The sequence below is a fragment of the Eschrichtius robustus genome, chromosome 14, assembly GCF_028021215.1.
Source record: "Eschrichtius robustus isolate mEscRob2 chromosome 14, mEscRob2.pri, whole genome shotgun sequence".
NCBI lineage: Eukaryota > Metazoa > Chordata > Mammalia > Artiodactyla > Eschrichtiidae > Eschrichtius > Eschrichtius robustus.
The window spans coordinates 99,202,535-99,221,269 of record NC_090837.1 but is presented as its reverse complement, the minus strand read 5'-3'; the positions used below and the strand labels follow the sequence as shown (position 1 = coordinate 99,221,269).

Below are 18,735 nucleotides of genomic sequence, written 5' to 3'. Positions count from 1 at the left end.
TGTGTTAAGTATTTTGGGTTCACCTCCAAACTCATGGAAGTTGGGAAGGTAATTTCCTTCTTCTCCCATTGGCAGGTTAGCAAAATTACAATTATTTCTCAATTGCAGAAACTGTGCATAGAATAATATTTAAGTACCATTTACCAAATAATAAGCCATTTTGTTTAATGCAAATTGATAATTACCTAAACACAGTGAAGATATTCTTGTCAAAGTAAAATAAGCTTCCACTGTATTCCTCTAAAATTGAAGAAGGAAAGCAAAATTGAAGGGAGGAAATTGGGTGAAAATGGCATTTTGGACCTGTTAGTTCATTATGTTAATGAACCTAACAAAACAGATAATTGTTGGATTTTATAAGCCAAGTTTCATAATAAATTTGCCTTTTAACTAAAACATATTTTAAAAGCTACAATTAGCGAAGGAAAAAAATTCTTCAATACAATTCAGACTTTTTTATTGGGGGCAAATAATTTAGAATCACCACCTATAATTTTTCTTACTGGGGTCTGTATTAAGTACCATAACATGATCACTTCAATTGTTATTTCCACTCGTTTCACTATCAAAATCTCAGTAGGATTAGCATTCCATAAAAGTTACAGAGAAGCACAAATTTCACAAGACAGTCTTGAATACAATGAATGCAAATGAAAAGCCTCTAATACGTCATGTGTGCAATTGAAATTTTGGGTGCGTATTTTAAGAATGTTTTCAAACAACAACAAGCACTTCAACTGAATTGGTTGGTAGGGGAGAACCAAAACGAGCCTGTTTCACTAGGGACACAGCTCTTTAGAAGCAGCAAGACTGCAGTTGAGTCCAGAGTGAAAGCAGCGACCTTCTGCCACATTCAGGAGAGCGAGATGCAAAATAAGTTGTTATAACTTGCTTCGACGGCAGTTCTTGTTACAGCGATTACATGCATCATGTTACAGTGTAGATGTGCTCATCTGGAAGTATTTATCTTTAAAAAAATGCTTTCTATATAACTAGAAAACCCATATAGGAGAGATCTGACAGCAGCTCCAAATTTTATCATGCAACTTCTAAAGCCCTTAATCCTGCCATTGTCTTAAGCCAGTATTATGTCGGATTCAAATGTATCCAACTACCTTTCAATTAAATTTACATTTTTAACTGGCTTTTGCATTCTAAAAATAGAAGTTATTATACCCATTTATTGATATGGCTTTAAAATTTTTGTTTCAAGGTAAAACCACGTCAATGAGCCACTGTAACAACAGTACAAGGTTTGAGAAATTTATTTCCAATGCAATGGGAAAATTCTTTCTTCCTTAAAGGGGGAACTGAAAAACAAGCATTGTTAACATTATCATTAATGTCGAAATAATTTACTTTTTGCATACTGGCTTGTCAATGACTAAGAGACTTCAAACTGTAAATAGGCAGGGGCTTACAGGGCACCAGGGTTCTCTTAGAACTAGCGAAGAAAAATGCCAACCAATGCACCCAGTAACAGAACTTAACCAAGAGTCTTCCCTTCCTGGTTAACAGGAATATTTGGTTGAGGTTACTTTCTGAAAGTGCCACACAGGTTTGCTGTATTCGCTGGGTGTCAATACGAGGAAGATGATGTATTGGAAAGAACTCTCTACTTTGCTAACACCGAGGATGTACCAGCCATGGCTGTGAGCCGGGTGTCTGTACGTAACGCCGAGTCTGTCTTCCTGAATGCAGTCAGGAGGAGCGAAAAGCACGGAGGCTAAAAGAGGAAGCTATTTCAGGTGGAGAGGAAATGTGCAATTAGTTTCTACAGCTAACCCCACACTTGCTATTTATACCTGAGATTTCCAGGGTTTCTAAGCCTCACCATTCAAACATTCTTGAGCAAGTGTGCCGCCTCTCGGGGCTGCAGGAGGGGGAAAGGGTGCCATCGCCTTTCAGAGAGGCCTCCAACCAAAAAACAGCTTCAACAGCAGTCTTAAAAGTACATGGTTTTTTTTCCTTCTCACTGATAAAAAATGCAGAGAACGTTTAGCAAAAATGTCCCTATTCTTAGGATAACTCTGGGTGTGAAAGGATGCCCTTCCCATTTCTCTCTCAGCTCCGATTCCTGGTCTGCTATACAATATACAAGGATCATGTTATACAAGGATCACGTACGTCTTCGCTGCCTGCAAAAGCGTATGTGGCCTTCCAAATAAAAACGACGTGGCAGAAGACGGGCAGAATGTTTACACTCACGAGGATCTTTTAAAGCCACGAGTTAAAAGCATCCCTGTAACATAGATAAGAATATTTGAGACAAGATGCTTTCTTTAAAAAATTCAAACTGCAGTTCTCAGCAAGGCTTTCTTATTCTCTCCTTCCAGGAGGCAGTGCCTTGTAAATAAGTAACTGAATTACAAAGAGTAGTAAACAGGTGTCTGATAATTTTGCTGATCAAGCTCAAACTCTCACCTTTACTCTGGCACACTTTTGCTACGCATTTTAAATCCCTTACAACTAACGAAAAGAGAAGCAAACGTTGTTCCTTACGGGAAAAGGAATGTTAACTTCTCCACTTTAATCAGTAACTTGAAAATGCCACGTGGGTCTCGAGGAGAGGAAACCGTACTTTCTCCTGTGCCTTTTCCATCCCTTAAAAATCTAGGAAGCATTTTTCAAGTTTTCCCAAATTGTTAGGAGACACTATTTTCTTGCAAATTAATTCTTTTTAACTCCTTATGATAGCTTTGAATCCCATAAAGAAAGATGAATTATCACATACTGAGCCCAAGCTGTGAAACAGGAGGAGACAAATAGAGACCCCTACTGTGTTTAACAACGTAGAAGAAATTCCAGACGCAACAGAAAAATTTTGTCCTTTTCCGAGACCTCCAAGCGTGTGAGCTCGGAGCGGAACAGCGGAGGGCGCTCGTGCCTCGCCCAAGCCGCACTGACCCGCAGGCCGCTTCCGCCGACTCAGCGGCCCACGCCTCAAATTTGTTAAGTAAGGACCACCTGTGGCACAGGCGCCAAATGTCTTCTGTTTAAAACATTTGCGGTTTTTCATCTGTGGGGTGAAGCACCAGGGAGGGGAAACACTGTTTCCTTTATGGACACACGCAGATGGAAAGCGGCCACAACGTTCACTTGTTTTAACTATCTGCTGCATCAAATAATAAGATGTTTGTTACACTTCAAGGTTGCACAATAGTTCTTTCACTCACATGTTACGCTGTAATCTCGCTTACGATGAATACACGGATATCACTGTGCCTCACCGAGAACGCCCAAACCTGGAATACGGCGGCAAATGCAAACAGTTTCCATCAAAGCTCGGGGAGGGGGAAAAACAAGGTCTGTGCAGGGTCACTTTCGGTTCAGAGGCGGAGGTTTAAACTCACACATGAAATTAAACGTGCTGCTCCACCACACGCCTCTGCGGAAGTGCCTACGGGCCTCGACACGTCACTTTTCAAATCCACTGTGCATAAAAATACATAAACAAGCAAAGCCACTTAGACGTATAAACACCTGGGTCTAAACAGCCCCAGAGCAGCAGGAACTACACGGTGTCCGGGAACAAGGCGCCGATCAACTGTAACCATCGGACTGCTTGCACTCGGGGTTAGGTCATTAAATCATTTCCACGATTTGTCATCACCTCACCGCACTGGTCCATTTCTACGGGCGAAGTTTACACACATGCAAAAAATCATCCAGGAAAAGCCCTGCCCTGGGGGCTTGAAGCTAGTGGCTCTGCATGGGCAGAGCCCTAAGTCAATTACCAAACGGTGCCGTGAAGAGGGCACTCTGGAAAAGAGGACCAAGAATGACGGCAAATTAAGACCAAGTGCCACGGCACCTGCAGGGTTAATTAAACAGTTCAAGATGTAACAGCCACACAAAAGACAACGGTTCTCTCTCCCCTCTTTGAGCACTATAAACACTTGTGCTGAACTAGATGGGCATTTGATAAACCGAGCAGCACAGAGCAAACTCGTGGGTCCCCAGTCCGCACTCAGAGCCAGTGTTAACACTTAACAGAACACTGGTGAGTCCTGTTGCCAAGGTCAACAGCACAGATGCACTCATTGTATTATGAGCTTGACATCTAGTGGCCACCCCTGGCAGGGCAAAGCAGGCAAAGGTTAAATCAGCAGGGCTGTCGCAGCAGCACCCTGAACCACCCACCTTCGCGGAGATGGGTCGGAAGCTGCCAGCCCTCTGCAAGCCCTCCTTCTCACAGACCCCAGGCCACCAAGGCTGGACGCTATGTGGGCCCCAAGGCTTCCCGGGAATTAGGAGGGGAGGGGTCCCCGATGGTAAGCATAACGAATCTGGGATGACTGGAAAAGACAGGCCCACGGAGGGCACCACGGAGCTGGACGCAACGCTGGCAGCCTCAGGTCTCTTTGGTGGACAATGGTTCAGCCCAGAGAACTCTTGCCTTTAACAAACAGATCAAATCCTAATCTCTAACATAAATAGAGCCCATTACATTATTTTATTATTTCAGTTAATATCTCACACTTTCTGTGATATGACTTGCCTTATTTGCTTGGGAATCACACAGTTAACTGCAGTTTAGATCATAAAGGTGTTCAACTTACAAGAGAAAAATCTAAGGACAGGGATCTTTTTTTCAAATATAAAAGTTAATGTAAGGTAATAGTAAAACATTCAATTTTTACGTAGACTTTATTTATGCCTGATTTTATATGAAGTGGGTGGCAACTTCACATATGCTGTAATTACAAACCTGTCCCACCAGTGGTAGAATTAGCCCTCATCTTCACAAGACTAAGATATGCTGTTCGTATCCTAGCAACTGGTCAAGAAATCATGAAGGAAAATGAAAACTAACAAACCAACGAAACCTCTTCCTATTATAAGTATTATTAAAAAATTATCCTTCTTGAAACTATTTGCAGCATTGAAGGATGGGGCATGACCTCATTGGCAGTTAAGAAGGTTTTTATTTCATGTAAATAAAATACTTACATTTAAGAATGCTAAATTCTAACTGGTGTTCAGTACACAGAACGGAAACCTTGGTTGTATCTTTGCTGAATTCCCCCCAAAAGAACATGTTCTCGGAGCTATCTTGGGGTGAATGGCAAAGCCTCTTAGAGATTGTACTTGAAAATGAAATCTGACCCACTTTGGCCTGCTTTTGCCATCATCTTGTATACAAAAAATAATCAGCTTGGTAAGTAATTCCTGCTGTTGGTCCATACCTTCTTCATTTTCTGGCTCTAAACAGATCAAAAAATATTGCATTATGAGTAGATTGTGGAAGTTTAAATGTGCCTTAAAAAAAAAAATCCCTTAACTGTAACATAATCAGCTCTTTCTCTGTAAGGTGAGAATTAATTGGCATGCTTTTTACTGGCCACCAAATTATGCATTTTTAAATAGGTTAGGATTTTAAATGTCGTTTAAAAAATAAATGTTCGCAAATTCTTCTTTTCCTTTCCCTCCCTGCTTAACTTACTCCTTACCTTTCATGTTTCAGAGAAAACAGTCTGCCTAGGGATGTCAGAAAGTGGCTTCTGTATTGTTTCCTTTTGGAATGCTGAATTGTAAGTGTGTGAGTGAGTGCCCAGAGCTCTGAAGGCAAACCATGCACAGACAGATAAAAGAGAAAAGATCTCTTCACCCAGGGCTGGGGGCCTTCTTCCCCTTAATTCAAACACGGTCTATGAATACCATTGGTAAAGTCTTAAATCACAGGATCATTTAAAAGGATTTTTAAGATAGCCATGTAACTGTGAGTTGGCAGAACATAAAAACAAACAAAATACAGGATGGCAAACTGCTTTAAATTATAATATCCTTTTGTTTCTCCTTAAATACGTATTTTCCTTCTAATGACAGTAAAATGTATCTTTCCTAAGCTGTATTTTATCCAGTGAAGGACAGCAACAATACACCTTTTAAAGCTCTTAGTAGGAGTGTAAGTGCTGTTCCGTCATTAGAAGTTTTAATTAATTTTTTTTAGAACAAAAATATTCAGCTGGCTCAAAAGATTTCATTATTGTGGCATACATTTAATTAACTGAATCCTAAAGCTGCATCCCATTTATTTCTAAATTTTCAGAAACAGGAATGAAACAATTTGCAATTTTAAAAGATAGTACCTAGTGGGAATGTAAGTTTAGTCCCAGTCATCCTTAAAACACATTTTTACAACAGGATAACTTTAGAACTTTACGTAAATCTTTATCACTTTCTCTCATTCTACATATGTCATCATATTTCATTTCTGCAATAAGGTTTGGAGAGCACTGAAGCATTTTTGGACAGCTATCTTTTCACTGCTTGCCTAAAAACCAAAGCCTGAAAAATAATAGTCATATTTCTTCTTTTTTTAAGAAATAAAGTCTTTTACTGTAAATTAATGTGACTGCCTCCCCCCATATTATACTAAACATTTTGCATAGAATATTTGTGTTCCATATCATTATCAAGAACCTTCAATTTTACTGCGGGCATCTACTGCTTTAATTAACATGTAACATCCAAAGTAATACAAAGGAATTATTTACTTCGTTTCTAAAACACTGTAAACTAACTTAGCTCACTTATAACTTCATGCATAGTCTGTTTATTTCCACTGCATTTAACAAAATATAATTTTGAGAATATCTGATTCACGTTGGAGTAATTTAGTTTTCACAACCATTTATCTTAAAAAAAATATATTTTACTTAGTTCTCCTCCTGATGACGATCAGTACAACAGAGCAATATATACGTGAACATGCCTTAAATGAAGAGAGAACAGACTATCTTTTATGCTCCGTGAACAATCAGCTTCAGAATAATTAAATCAGAAAGAACTATTTTTTAAACAGTTTGCCCGAACAATCGAGGGAACACACTCCTTGACTAAGCCTCAGCCCCAGACAGGCTATTTTTGGCCTGTTGCAAAATATGATCAGGAACTGTGGCAATATCTTGATTACAACTCGGAATGATTGTGAAAAACACAGCCTGACAAAAACTTTAATCCCACGGTGGGTAAAAAAAACCTGAATATGTTTCACCCCTAAATAAATTCAGTAACAACAAGGGGAATTCAAAAGAGAACTTCTGAATAATTTACTCCATCTTAGGTTTTCAAATAAGGGCTCTGGACCCCTCCACACGCTTATACTAGGAGGTTCACCACGCTCTCATTTCTGAAGTGAAATTAAAAATGAATAGCAGTGCCTCAGCTTGTTAATTGTTAAATACAAAGGGTTTTACTCTATTAATTAAAATATGCTTTAATAAAAGGAGACATTGCACATTTTGATAACGACCCTACAAAGCTGAGAAGTATTTACATTGTTGCATTTTGGGGCGGCTGTGAAAGCCGATTTTAAGCTATTCAGGAGCCACAATAATAAAGCTTTAAAATTCCTCACTGGGATGCAATGTAGTTCTTTTGAAGGAAAGACTGTCTTTCTCATTCGGCAGAAATAAATCCATTCATTTGATCATGTAGTCATTGAGGGCAATAGAAAACAAACCAAGTGTGAGAAATTCTATGTGATGAAGTAAACAAAACAAAAAAAAAAATCCATTTCCATGACAAAAAGATTCTTTGTCCTTAATCTACCCACCATATGCAAGCGTTTCTTTTTAGCATATCTCCCGTTCTAATCTTGGGTGACCAGGCGACACAGATAAGACTCCCTTACCTCCGCTGCGACAAAAAGACCCTCACGAGTTCTCAAATTTTGTTTAATTCCTGAATTCCCAGCCGCGTAAGAAGTCTTTACTCCCGTTCTCCATTCCGATGAGGACGTATACCGGCTTTTGCAAACTTTACGACACCGCACGCTAAACTCTTCAACTCCTTTTATTTTCTGCAGGCTAATTCTCAAAGCGAAAAGACGCGTATCTGCTCTAAACCACTTATAATAGGTTAATCCAAAAAGTTGGCCGGCCTATTTTGCAGGGAACAAACTACTCGCTGCCCGGGCTCCGGGGCAGTGGGGGGTCGCCCTGCGTCCCGCGATCGCGCCGCGGCCGCCCCTCCCGCCCCCTGGGGACCCGTGGGCAGCGGGAGGCCGGAGCGGCCGGGGCCCTAACTTCCCGGGCTGGGGCGCGGCCACGGCCAGCCGGCTCCTCGCCGGGCGCTAACTTTCGTGGCTCCTACCTTCCCTCCTGGATGGGCAGGAAGTTCCTACCCGCCAGCTGGCTGCAGAGTTGCCCGCGGCGCCTCCAAAAGAACAGGAAGAGGCCCCAGAAAACCGAGAGGCACCAGAAACGTGCCGGGGTCCTACCGCGTGCAAGGACCACCCCCCCGCGCCGCGGCGCAGCTCACCCCGGGGTTAATTCCCAAGGCGGCCATTAGGAAAGGCCAGGCGACTCCAACTTCCTACTCTCCTCGGAATGGGATCACTGGTTTGTCGGCTCGCCCGGACCTCGCGGGCTCCGCGGCCCTCGGGCACACGGGGCGGCCGCTGGCCAGCCGGGGTCAGGGCGGCGGACCCGCTCCGAGCGCGCACCGGCCAGGGCGCCAGGCGCCTAACAAAGCTGTCCCGGCAGCGGCCTCCCCGGCCCGCGTCCGGTGGTGGGTGAGCCCCGGACGCGTCCCCGCCGCCGCGCCCGCCCGGGGGACGCCGCGATCGCCGAGGCCGGCCCCAGCGTCTGGGCGCGGGGAGCCCGAGGGGCGGCGCGGAGGCGGCGGCGCGGCCCCTCCCGCGAGCGCCCGGCTCGGCCCGCCGGCCTCCGCCGGGCAGCGCGGACTCCGAGCGGTCCCCGAGCCGTGACGCCTCCGTGCGCAGCTCAACTCCGGGCGGCCGAGCCAAGTTTACTTCTCCCGCACTCCCGCGCCGCGCGCTCCGGTGGAGGACCGGGTCGCCGGACAGGCCCGCCCGGGCCGAGCGCCGCGCGGCAGACACTGGCTCGCGGGAGCCAGGGAACTTCCCCGGTGCGCGGCGCCCGTCGCCCGCGCTCCCCCAGGCCCCCGGGCGCCGCCGCGGTCCGCGGGCCCTCACCGTGCTCGGGAGCCCCGTCCGGCGGCGGCAGCTCCTCGTCCGACTTGAGGTGCTGGGGCTTGGCCTGCTTGCGCCGAGACATGCTGCTAGCTGCGCGCGGGCCCCGCGCGGGGCAGCGGCATCAGCGGGGCGGCCAGCGGGGACGGCGCGGGGCGGCCGGGCGGGCGCGGGGCGCGGGGCGCGGGGCGCGGGCGGCGGCGGCTGCGCGGGCCGCGCATGGGGCTGAGCAATTAGGCTGGTGAATAATGCATGGCCATTAGCGGAGAGCCGCGCCGATTGGCCGGCCTCCAGCGGACTCGGGCGGCCTATGCAAATGAGGCCGCGCTCGCAATTAGCGGCCGCGCGGCAAGGAGGGGCCGGCGCCTGCGGGACCCGGGCGCGCGGCCGGCGCCGCCTCACATCGCGGGCTCCGCGCTCCTCGGCGCCCGGTGCGGCCCGGCGGGCCGGGAGCGGCGCGGGCCGCGGCGGCCGCCTGGCCCCGGGCGCAAGCAGCAAACTTTAGCGGCGTCCGCGCGGCGCCTCTCCGCCGGCGCGCCGGGCTCGCTCCTTTATAGAGTGTCTGCGCCGCCGCCCGCGCCCCGCGCCGCGCCCCCCCCGCCGCCGCCCGGCGCCCCTCCCGGAGCGGGCGGCCGCGGGCAGGGCTCCGGCCGGCGCCTTTGTCTCGCCGGGCTGCTCGGGCGCCGAGCCTCCTGCACTCCGGGCGCGGAGGGCCGGTCGGCCGCCTCCACTCGTCCGCGGCGGCTCTCGGCGCGCCGGCCCCGCTCAGGCTCTGGTGTCCCCTCTCTCCGGACCTTCTCTCCGGGCTCGGGTCCCCTCCGCGGGCTCCCCCGGCGGCCGGCCCGGCCCGGAGGCTCGCGGCCGGAGCGGAGCGGAGTGCGCACGCCGGGGTGGCGGGACTTCGGCAAGACCAACTTTCCGGTTCGGAAGCTGCGCGGGCCGAGCGGCTCCTCCCCTCCCCTCCCCTAGTCCTCCCTCCCCTCCGCTCCCACCCCCGTCTCCCCGCCCGCCCCCCGGGCCCCTCGACTCCTGAGCGCCCGCCCCGCCCGCCGCCGCCACCGGGGCCGCCTCGGCCCTTCGCCCGCCCGCCGGGCCTCCCCGCCGCCAGCGGCTCCTTAAATCCAGGAGAAGGGAGGGGATGACAGGGCTCCGGTGTCCTCCCCCCCCCCCCCAGTTCCCTTGCCCGATGGGTGCAGTCCCGGGGCGCCTGTGGCGTGGGCAGGGGGCGCAGGGTGCCCCGAGACCGCGTTACTGAAAGTTCCAAGTCCACAAAAGTCCCGCGCGCGGCCCCCCGTGTTCTAGGACTGTCGGGGGGCGACGTGGGGGGAGGGCAGGTGAGGGGTAGCGCACATTCGGACCGGCCCAGCATCCCCGGGCAGTCGGCGCCGCGCGCTCCCCGCACGCGCACCCACCCTTCGCGGGTTGTCAGGCACGCGCCCTCGCCCCCGCGCGCGCACCCCACCGCAGCCGTGCACACGCGCCCTCGCCCACTCCCGCGCGCTCATTCCCGCGCGTGTCCTCCATCGCGAGCGGCTGCTGGGATGTGCTCCAGGCCCCGTCGCCGCAGAGCCTGCGCCTGTGCCCCCGTCCCAGCGTGTCTTTTTTCATTTCCTAAATTTATTATTTTTGTCCTCACAAGTGGCCCTGTCTGGTACGAAGCTTTGGCACAGATGGCCTCCCGGCGCTTCCCCCAGGGTCGCGTGCTGGCGGGGAACAGCCGGCGAGCACACAGCCCCGGGCGGCCAGAGGGCTGCGATCTCCCTGCGTGGCTGGGTGCGGGGCTCTGACTAGTGGGGACCCCCCGCCCCGGCTGGACCCCGGCCCTGCGCCGCTCGCCCGGCTCTCCAAGGGCTGCTTTTCCGTTCTAGAATCTTCCCGCTACCCAGCCGCGGTTCTCCCGCGCGCCTCTAATCGTGTAAGTTTCACGAAGCAACAGCTTTGGGCTCCAGGAAAAGCGCAGGAAAATCATACAGAGGAAGGAAGTGCACAGGTTGGAATCATCTCCAAAGAGACCCCGCCGTCACTTTTGCCACCCCCCTCCCAACCAATCCCTGAAGGTCGGTTTTGTTTTGCTGTTTGGTGGCAGGCGTATTCACTTAGGTAATTTTGTTTTGGAAAAGAAAAAAATGACATCTGAAAGATGTTCGAAATCTAGAGTTACCCCCTCCCCTCACACACACACACCACGGTAGCGCTTTTATAGTTAAGCTGTGGGGAGAAAGGTCTGTATCGCCAGTGCGCTGTCAACTTTGGCAAATGCTGCAAGCATTTTGGGGACGCTCTCGCATCCGGCGCAGAGGCGCTCGGCAGTGAAAAGTTTGCAGCCAGGGTTTTGGGGCGAGCAGGCCAGGAACTCTCCTGGCAAAAGAGTGGCAAAGAGAAGAGGAGGGAAGAGGAAGGGACGTGTGTTGGTGGGGGAGGGCGGTGGTAGAGAGTGGAAGTTTCTTGCAGAATTTACAGGACGGACAAGAGTTTGGGGAAGTTGCAGCGCCGCAGCGGAGAGGTAGATGTCTGCTTCCCGGCAGAGAAAGAACACGAAACGATCGTCGGTGGGTCGGGTTAAAGGTGCACTGCCTGTTGTGACCTGCTTAATTCTCTCTTTTTTCCCTCTTTTTACAAAAATCGACGCTTTGGGGAAAAGAAGCAAACGTAGGTTCCCGCGGCGTCCGAAGCCCCTCAGAGGAAGCCCGAGCCCGGCTCCCCGGCCGCCTCCTGGCCCGGTGTCACCGACTCCTCCTCTTTGGGCCGCTTTGCACGCACCGGCCCCACCTTTTTTGTTCCTAAAGCCATTCGTCCGCCCGTCCCAGCCCCCCACTCTCTCTCCGACACACTGGCACGATTTCCTTAGGGCTTTCCCGGACTCCTGAACGCCACTGCTTCATTCCGTCGACTTGCTCTGCATTTTCTACGGTGTGCGGCCGTGGGGAGGATCTTAAGTCCCTCCAGCGAAGGCGAAAGTGAGACCCCGGCCCTTTATCTGTAAGAAGCGAGCCGTCAGATTGCAGAGGTGTCGCGCCAGCCGCGCTGCGCCTTGTAAGTGCGGAGACACAGCAGGCTGGGCTCGGCGCTGCGGTGGACGCAGTGGCTCCCCCAAAGTGAGCGGCCGCGGAGCAGGACACGGAGCTCGAGGTCCAACCGGCCCGGCGTGGGGTGCGGTCCCCGCCCAGGGCGCGCGCGGTGGGGTCGCCTGGCCGAAGGTACGGGCTGCACCTCGCCCCCCGCGCTCTCCGCGCTGGGATTTCCTTGAGAAGATGGAGCAAAGACTTGGGCGAAAGAGCCAGGGAAGCTGTGAAAGGGGCACCTACACAAATTCCCCGCCACTGCCAGAATGGTGCGGATCAGTAAATTGTGTGGCGCACCTTTTAAAAAATTGATTCGGGTGTTCAAGGTCAATAAAAAAAAAAAAAAAAAAAAAAAAGGAGAGGCCGAAAATAAAAGGCGAGTTACCTCCTGAGTTACCTGTTCTCCCTTCCTCGCCTCCCTCCACTGAGGTCTGAAACTTTTCTTTAATTGTTTTTACTTAGTGCAGCCAGTTTTAATGAAAGCATAGGCGTCTAAAGTTTGAGTCCCAACAATAGGTTTATTGCCAGGCGACAACGTGTCAAGCAGAATATCTTCACAGATGAGGTACAGGATGTGTCCTCCAGTCACGCCCAGACTGGAGGACCCCCGGAGCTGTGCATCAGAGGCGCAGACACCGAGTTGCACTGGCGACACACAAGTCCCTACCGTCACATGACCACTGTCTATTAAAATATTGTGATACCTAGACACTCTTGCAAAAACAAAAGTTGCTTTTCTTCCCTATAATTAAATCTAATTTGTTAATTGTCTTTCCTTTTGCAATGTTGTTTTCATCTTAGGAGGCGACACGTTATTATTTTGTCTACTTAATAATATTATTTACAAATTAATACTGTATACATTAGTGGAACGTATAATTAGGTGTTTGATTAATTTGTATCATTTATTCAGATAAAACAGAAAGCCTATCTGCAAGACTGATTTGACAAGGGAATGTTGGAGAGTTGGTTCTATTTTAATGTCCCAGTTTATTGAAGCTACCTGGCTCTTCATCCACAAAAGACAGTTTTGCATAAGGTGCATTTGGCACTTTATTTACAGTGTGCTTATTTCCCCAGCTACTTTATACAAAAAGAGTATTCAAATGTTAGAGCTTTATTTTCTGTCTCTTTTCATTCTTTTTTTCCCCTCCCAAATCAAAGTTCTTTTCTTCTTCTCACTGGCCTTCTCTCCCCTGTCTCTGGTTCCTCCCCCACCCCAACTTTTGTTTTAGGTCCTTACCGTTAAATCCAGCCTGATTTTGTGTCTTTAATGCTGTGACAAGTGACTGCTAATTGGTTCTCACTTGAGCAAAGATATTACCATACTAATATTATTATTGGTAAGAAGAGGTAATTGATAACACCACCTGCCTCTCTGGGGCAATCATGATGATAAATGTTTCCATCAACAGGAAATCTGTGCTTGGTGTACCACAGCCCAACACAAACAGCATGTCAAGTGCCAATTATAAAGATGTTGCTTTTCTATTACATTTGGGCGGGGTGGGGGGGGTGGGCTAGAAAACGTGTAGCCAAAAATTATATGTATGTTTTTTTTTTCTCTGAGCGTCTTGCTCACCCATTTGAAAATCACTTTCCCCGTAAAAATAAAATGTTTTCCTTAAATAACCCAACATATAGCTAACTGCCCTGCCCACATTGCACACAACTCCTGCTGTCACCCCCTTTGCTTTCAAAGCTGTTGAGATAAATATGTCTAAATATTTTTATAGATAGGCGCCACGTGTGTAATATATAAATCCATCTAGGTCTGTGTGCTCCGAAGCTGTCTTGTATGTTCTTTACAGGTCGGCTTACAACCTCACATGTAGGCATCACAGGCAAACATTCCATGTCTTTTTATGTCACACGCAGAGGAACATCAGCACGGAGCCATTCGTCTTCACACTTAGGGACACAAGCCATGTGAAAGTACTTCTCCTGTGACCACCGAGCCGCGTATCTGGGCTGTATGTGGGCCCAGCTGGGGCACTCCAGCATGTATGATTCCATAAATAATGGCCAGCTAAAACTTTGACTCCCTTGCCCATAGGGAGGCTCAAACGATTATTATTAGCTTGCATTATTAGATGCAGGCCTCAGAAGGCGAAATCAGCTATTGATAATTGCAAGAAGTATACAGCAGCTACTGCATCGATCGGCTTGTCCCTATTCCCCTGGTATGGGAGAGATAAGAAGACTCACTCTTTAGTGCAATATAATTTCTTTTGACCTATCTGCTTGCTACAGACTTATGATGAATAGCCGGACTGGTTAAAGTCCTTTATCACGAAAGTTACCCCTTGATATAATATTGATTCTTTATAACTAGCTCCAAACACAAAAATCAAACTGTCCACTTGACCATCATCATCATCAATATCATCACAAAGCCTCCGGAATAAAGATCAGCACCAGCCTGAAAACGCTTTCTATAATCTTCCCAGCTAATCTTTATTTGCTGATGATGAAAAGAAGAAGGGGGGAGGGCGGTGGGCCAGAGGGAGAGTGAGCGGAATGTCATTTGGACGAACACTGTATTTATATGTGTACATACATTAGGCCGAGACCAGGCGGCCTCTGCTCGTGAGGACGCGCGCGGGCAGCGTGACCACCCTCCGCAGGGCTCGGCCTGCCCACCCACCCTGGGGGAATCGGGGAGCCGGGAGGCCCAGGGGATTGGGGGTGGAGGGAGACAAAAAGGGCTCCGTGCGAGCTGCCTGACGGGCGGCACAGGATGAGACCCTCCGCCTCCTGCTCGCTCGAGATCAATGTCGCGCGTCCTTGGCTCTCGGGCCCGCTGCGCTCCCGGGAGCGCGGGCGGCGAGGGGCGCACGCCGGGTGGGCTCGCCGGCTTGGAGGGGCCGCGCCGCCCCGAGGAGCACATCAAAAGCCGTCCGTCCGGGCAATTCGTGTGCATTTCCCCAATTAACAGCATTTCCTGCCCCCGCCCCAGCCCGCCCCGCCCCCCGCACCAGCCGGCTGCCCGGACGCGGGGACGAGCGGCTCGCGAGCGTGCCCGGCGGTGTGCGAGTGCGCGCGTGTCTGCGCGTGGGCGCCCGAGGGGGTTCCCCGGGCCAGGGGGCGCCCTTGCACGCCTAGGCCCGGTCTAGGCCGAGTTTCGGGCGCGTGTTGGGAGGAGAGGGCCGTGGGGTGCGGCGGGGGACACAGGGAGGACGCGGGCGGAAGCCTCCTGGCACCTTCTCGGGCCCGGCGGCCGCGCCTACAGGCGCTCAGTCTCCAGGGCGGCCGTCTTCGGGGCCTCCGCTGCAGTGGGCTCCGAGGGACCCCTGCCCTCGACCCCTCCGCAAATCCTTCCCACCCGCGTTTCGACAACCCTCAGACGTCGCGGACCGAGTCGGGGCAGGGATGTGAAAAGCGAGGCCAGCCCACCGCATCCTCCCCGGCTCCTAATCCGCGCGGCGGCGGGGCCGGGGCACCGAGGGTCCCCCGTCGTCCGGACGCCACTCAGTTTGGAGGACGCGGCCCGCTGTCCCCGTCCGCCGTCGGGCCCACCCGAGGGGCGTCCGGGGCTCCGCGTGGGGTCTCTGCGGTCGCCTGGCACGCCGGGCTGGGGGCTCGCAGGCTAAGCTGGAGTGCTTGGGCGTCAGGCGCCACCCCACCCCGGCCCCCGCCCTGGGCCCGGGTGAGACCCCGCGCATTCGGCGCGGGCCGGTGGGGGAGGGGCGCGGGTTCCCGCGCGCGAACACGCGTGAGGCGCCCGCGTCGCCCTCGCTGGAAAGCACAGCCGCTCTCCATAACGTGTTCAAAGACGTTTTAGGAAGGCGGGCACAACTTTGATGTGACCGTTCCCATCGGTCTTAGCTTCCTCATTATCACAAGTGTCATTTGCTTTGGCTCCAATCTCTGCAAAAGCGCAGAGCTGAAATTCTGCAGAAGCCGGCCTTGCGGAGGGCTCCTCGAGGTCCCCGAAGCGCTGTGCTGGCGACAAAGACCACTCAGCGCCAGTGCGGGTCCGCTCCCGTTCCGGGGTGGACGTCTGCGCTGTGATCGGACGCACCGGGCCTTTCACGGAACGGACCCATTCAGGCTGTCCCGGAAGGTCAGGCATGGGGGAGAGGAACAATTAGGGTCAGTCCACATTCTCCTGAAAACCATCAACAGCAAGAGAAAACCGACCTGGTAGCAGAACGAACAGTCTCCCACTCAAACCGTGCAGTAGGATTGATGAGCTAAATAAATGAGCAGGTTGGTCCAGACACGTGGGCCCCCTCCTCACTAATGACTGTGCTTGGCCTGTGTGGATGGAGCCAAGGAACAGGGTGTTTCTCTCGGCCTTTCTGACCCATGTTGGGAAAGGACCAACCTCCTGCTCTTACACGTGCCCGGGGAGCCCTCAGACCTGCACACCTCTGCTTCTCCCTCTGCACTGCTGGCCACTGCTGGCAAGTTTTGCTTAATAATGTGTTCTGCGTCTTGAGCCGTATATGTCTGATTCATCCAGACTTTTCTGTTTGAAATCAGACATGGGGGGAGTGATGCAGAGTCTCCTCCATTAAAGGATGTGCTCCCTGCCCCTCCGTGGAGGGAGACACTGTACCCCAAAGACACTGATTTTCTTGGAATCAGAAAGTTAAGGAAAAAGGAATCTTTCATAAAAATTTTAATCAGTGAGCGGAAAGTGGATTTTCCGAAAGTCTGGAGATGTTTGCATGCTGTGCGTGTGTGCTCTTTAAGAAAACCTACTGAATTAGAATTCATAAAATAGAAAGTTGAAGGGGCCATTACTCACTCAGCCAAGGGTTCTTCACTTTTCTGGGTGTATAACTGCAGACTTCTCTAAAGTAGCCAGTGGGGCAGTACATGGTGAAGTAGCCAGCATGCACGGTGACACACCAATTTCATAAAACTAGGCTCACCTACATCCCTGGCAGAAATGGAGTGGCTCTTCGGGACCGAGGACGTTTTCCTTTGAATCCTCCAGGGAGACGCTGCAGCCTGCAGTCTGTCCACTGCAGACATCCCATGAGGACTGGGCAGCTCTGCTCCCCACGCCCTCGGCCCCGGGCAGGCGGCAGGCCTGTCTGGGACAGCGATGACCTTGGGCCTGGTCAGAGCTGTTGAGGTAAAGGCATCCTCAGAGGTTGAAAGAGAAAATGACCGGCTGGAAGAGGGGGTCTAGGCATGCGAGGAAAGCAAACAACAATAAAGGCATTAATGACAGTTATGCCAAAGAGGAAACGCTTGTTTACATGTTGGAGCCACTATGACCACAAAAGGAGAGTGGGAGAGAAACCCCAGAAACCAGGATGGGAGGGGCTGTGGCCCCGCCAGAGGAGGGTGGGGTAGGAGGGAGGCCGAGAGACCAGCGTGGATGAGGAAGAAGAGAGGGGGGGAGGCGGTGATGGAGCAGTGGAGCCCGGGCCCCAGAGCCGTGGCCTCGCCCAGAGAGCCTGAAGGGAAGGCACACATCAGCACCCTGTGCCCTGTAACATGATGGGAGGACCACCCTTGTCTCCACCACCGATGCGTCCACACCACAGAGATGCTCTAGTGAGACCTGGTCTATGTCACCTGAGCTCAGCACCCACACCCCCGGCCCCAGCTTCTGTCTTTAGCTGAGTCCCGTCCTCTGTTAGAAAGAAGGTCCACAGAATTTGTGAAAGTGGCTCTGAAAGTGTTTGGTAAACAGAATGACTATGGGGACCGTTTATTTGTTTTGGTGAGTTTGAGAAAAAGAAATCGTCCTTGCTCTCACGTCCAGGGCACAGCTCTCATCTCGTTTTCTCCAGTTGTCTCTCTTCTATGAACCCTGAAGATTACAGTCCTTCCCATGCAATTTAACTCTGGTCAGACTTCTTTTTTCTTTTTTGATGTGGACCATTTTTAAGGTCTTTATTGAATTTGTTACAATATTGCTTCTGTTTTATGTTTTGGTTTTTTGGCCGCAAGGCGTGTGGGATCTTAGCTCCCCAACCAGGGATCAAACCCGCACCCCCTGAAGTAGAAGGCTAAGTCTTACCCATTGGACCTCCAGGGAAGTCCCCCAGACTTCATTTTAAATTATTCTCAAATTCATTTCACAGCCAGCTTTTGTGTACCCAGACCAGAAGGCTCATGCTCTGTCTTCTCTAGGAGACCTCAGGGCCCTGAGTGCTCCGTTGAGCCCCCATGGGGCGGGGGGGGATTGCTTGGTGCCAGGGCAGCTGGGAGTGACCTAAGGGGAACAGACACACACACACACACGCCTTTGGTGAAGCTCTTTACCCTGTCTCCTGTTGGGTTTCCCGGGCTAACTCAAGGGTGGTTTGCAGTCTGTCCTCTGTTCCCTCTAAACCTCTCCGTTCCTGGGGCACCTGTACTGACCGCCTGTGCAGCCAGGCATCCTACAGGAGCTCTCCCCTTTATTCTTGAATTTCCTCAATTTCTCCAACTGCTCTGCCTATTAACCCATTTTACAGATGCGTTGATGTAATAGATTCAGGGTGTTAATGACATGCCCAAGGTCACTTGTTAATTAGTAAAGGAGGCTGTGGTCACTTTGTCTGTAATTGCAGACAGTCCTTAGAGAACACTGACCATCCTAATTATGGTGCAGGGTTTCTGCTACTGCTAACGCATCCTCTCACTGGGCTGACATTCAGAATTTCCCGCATGGCACCGGAGTTTTCGTTTGCCTCCCTTGCAATAATGTCAGCCTTCCTAAGTGCTCTGTCTCCCGCCTCAGGGACTCGGAGAGTATTGCCCTCATCCTGCTGGTCACGGCTG

General features: G+C 51.1%; 1 protein-coding gene across 1 annotated transcript in view; it reads right to left on the bottom strand.

Annotated features, from left to right (window-relative positions):
* SALL3 (spalt like transcription factor 3) overlaps positions 1 to 9,026 on the bottom strand; it is a 17,116-nt gene extending 8,090 nt beyond the window's left edge. The window contains exon 1 of the mRNA XM_068563333.1: positions 8,945 to 9,026. Coding sequence (XP_068419434.1) covers positions 8,945 to 9,026 — 82 coding nt within the window. The remainder of the gene's footprint in view (positions 1 to 8,944) is intronic.
* Between the last annotated feature and the right edge of the window lie 9,709 nt (positions 9,027 to 18,735).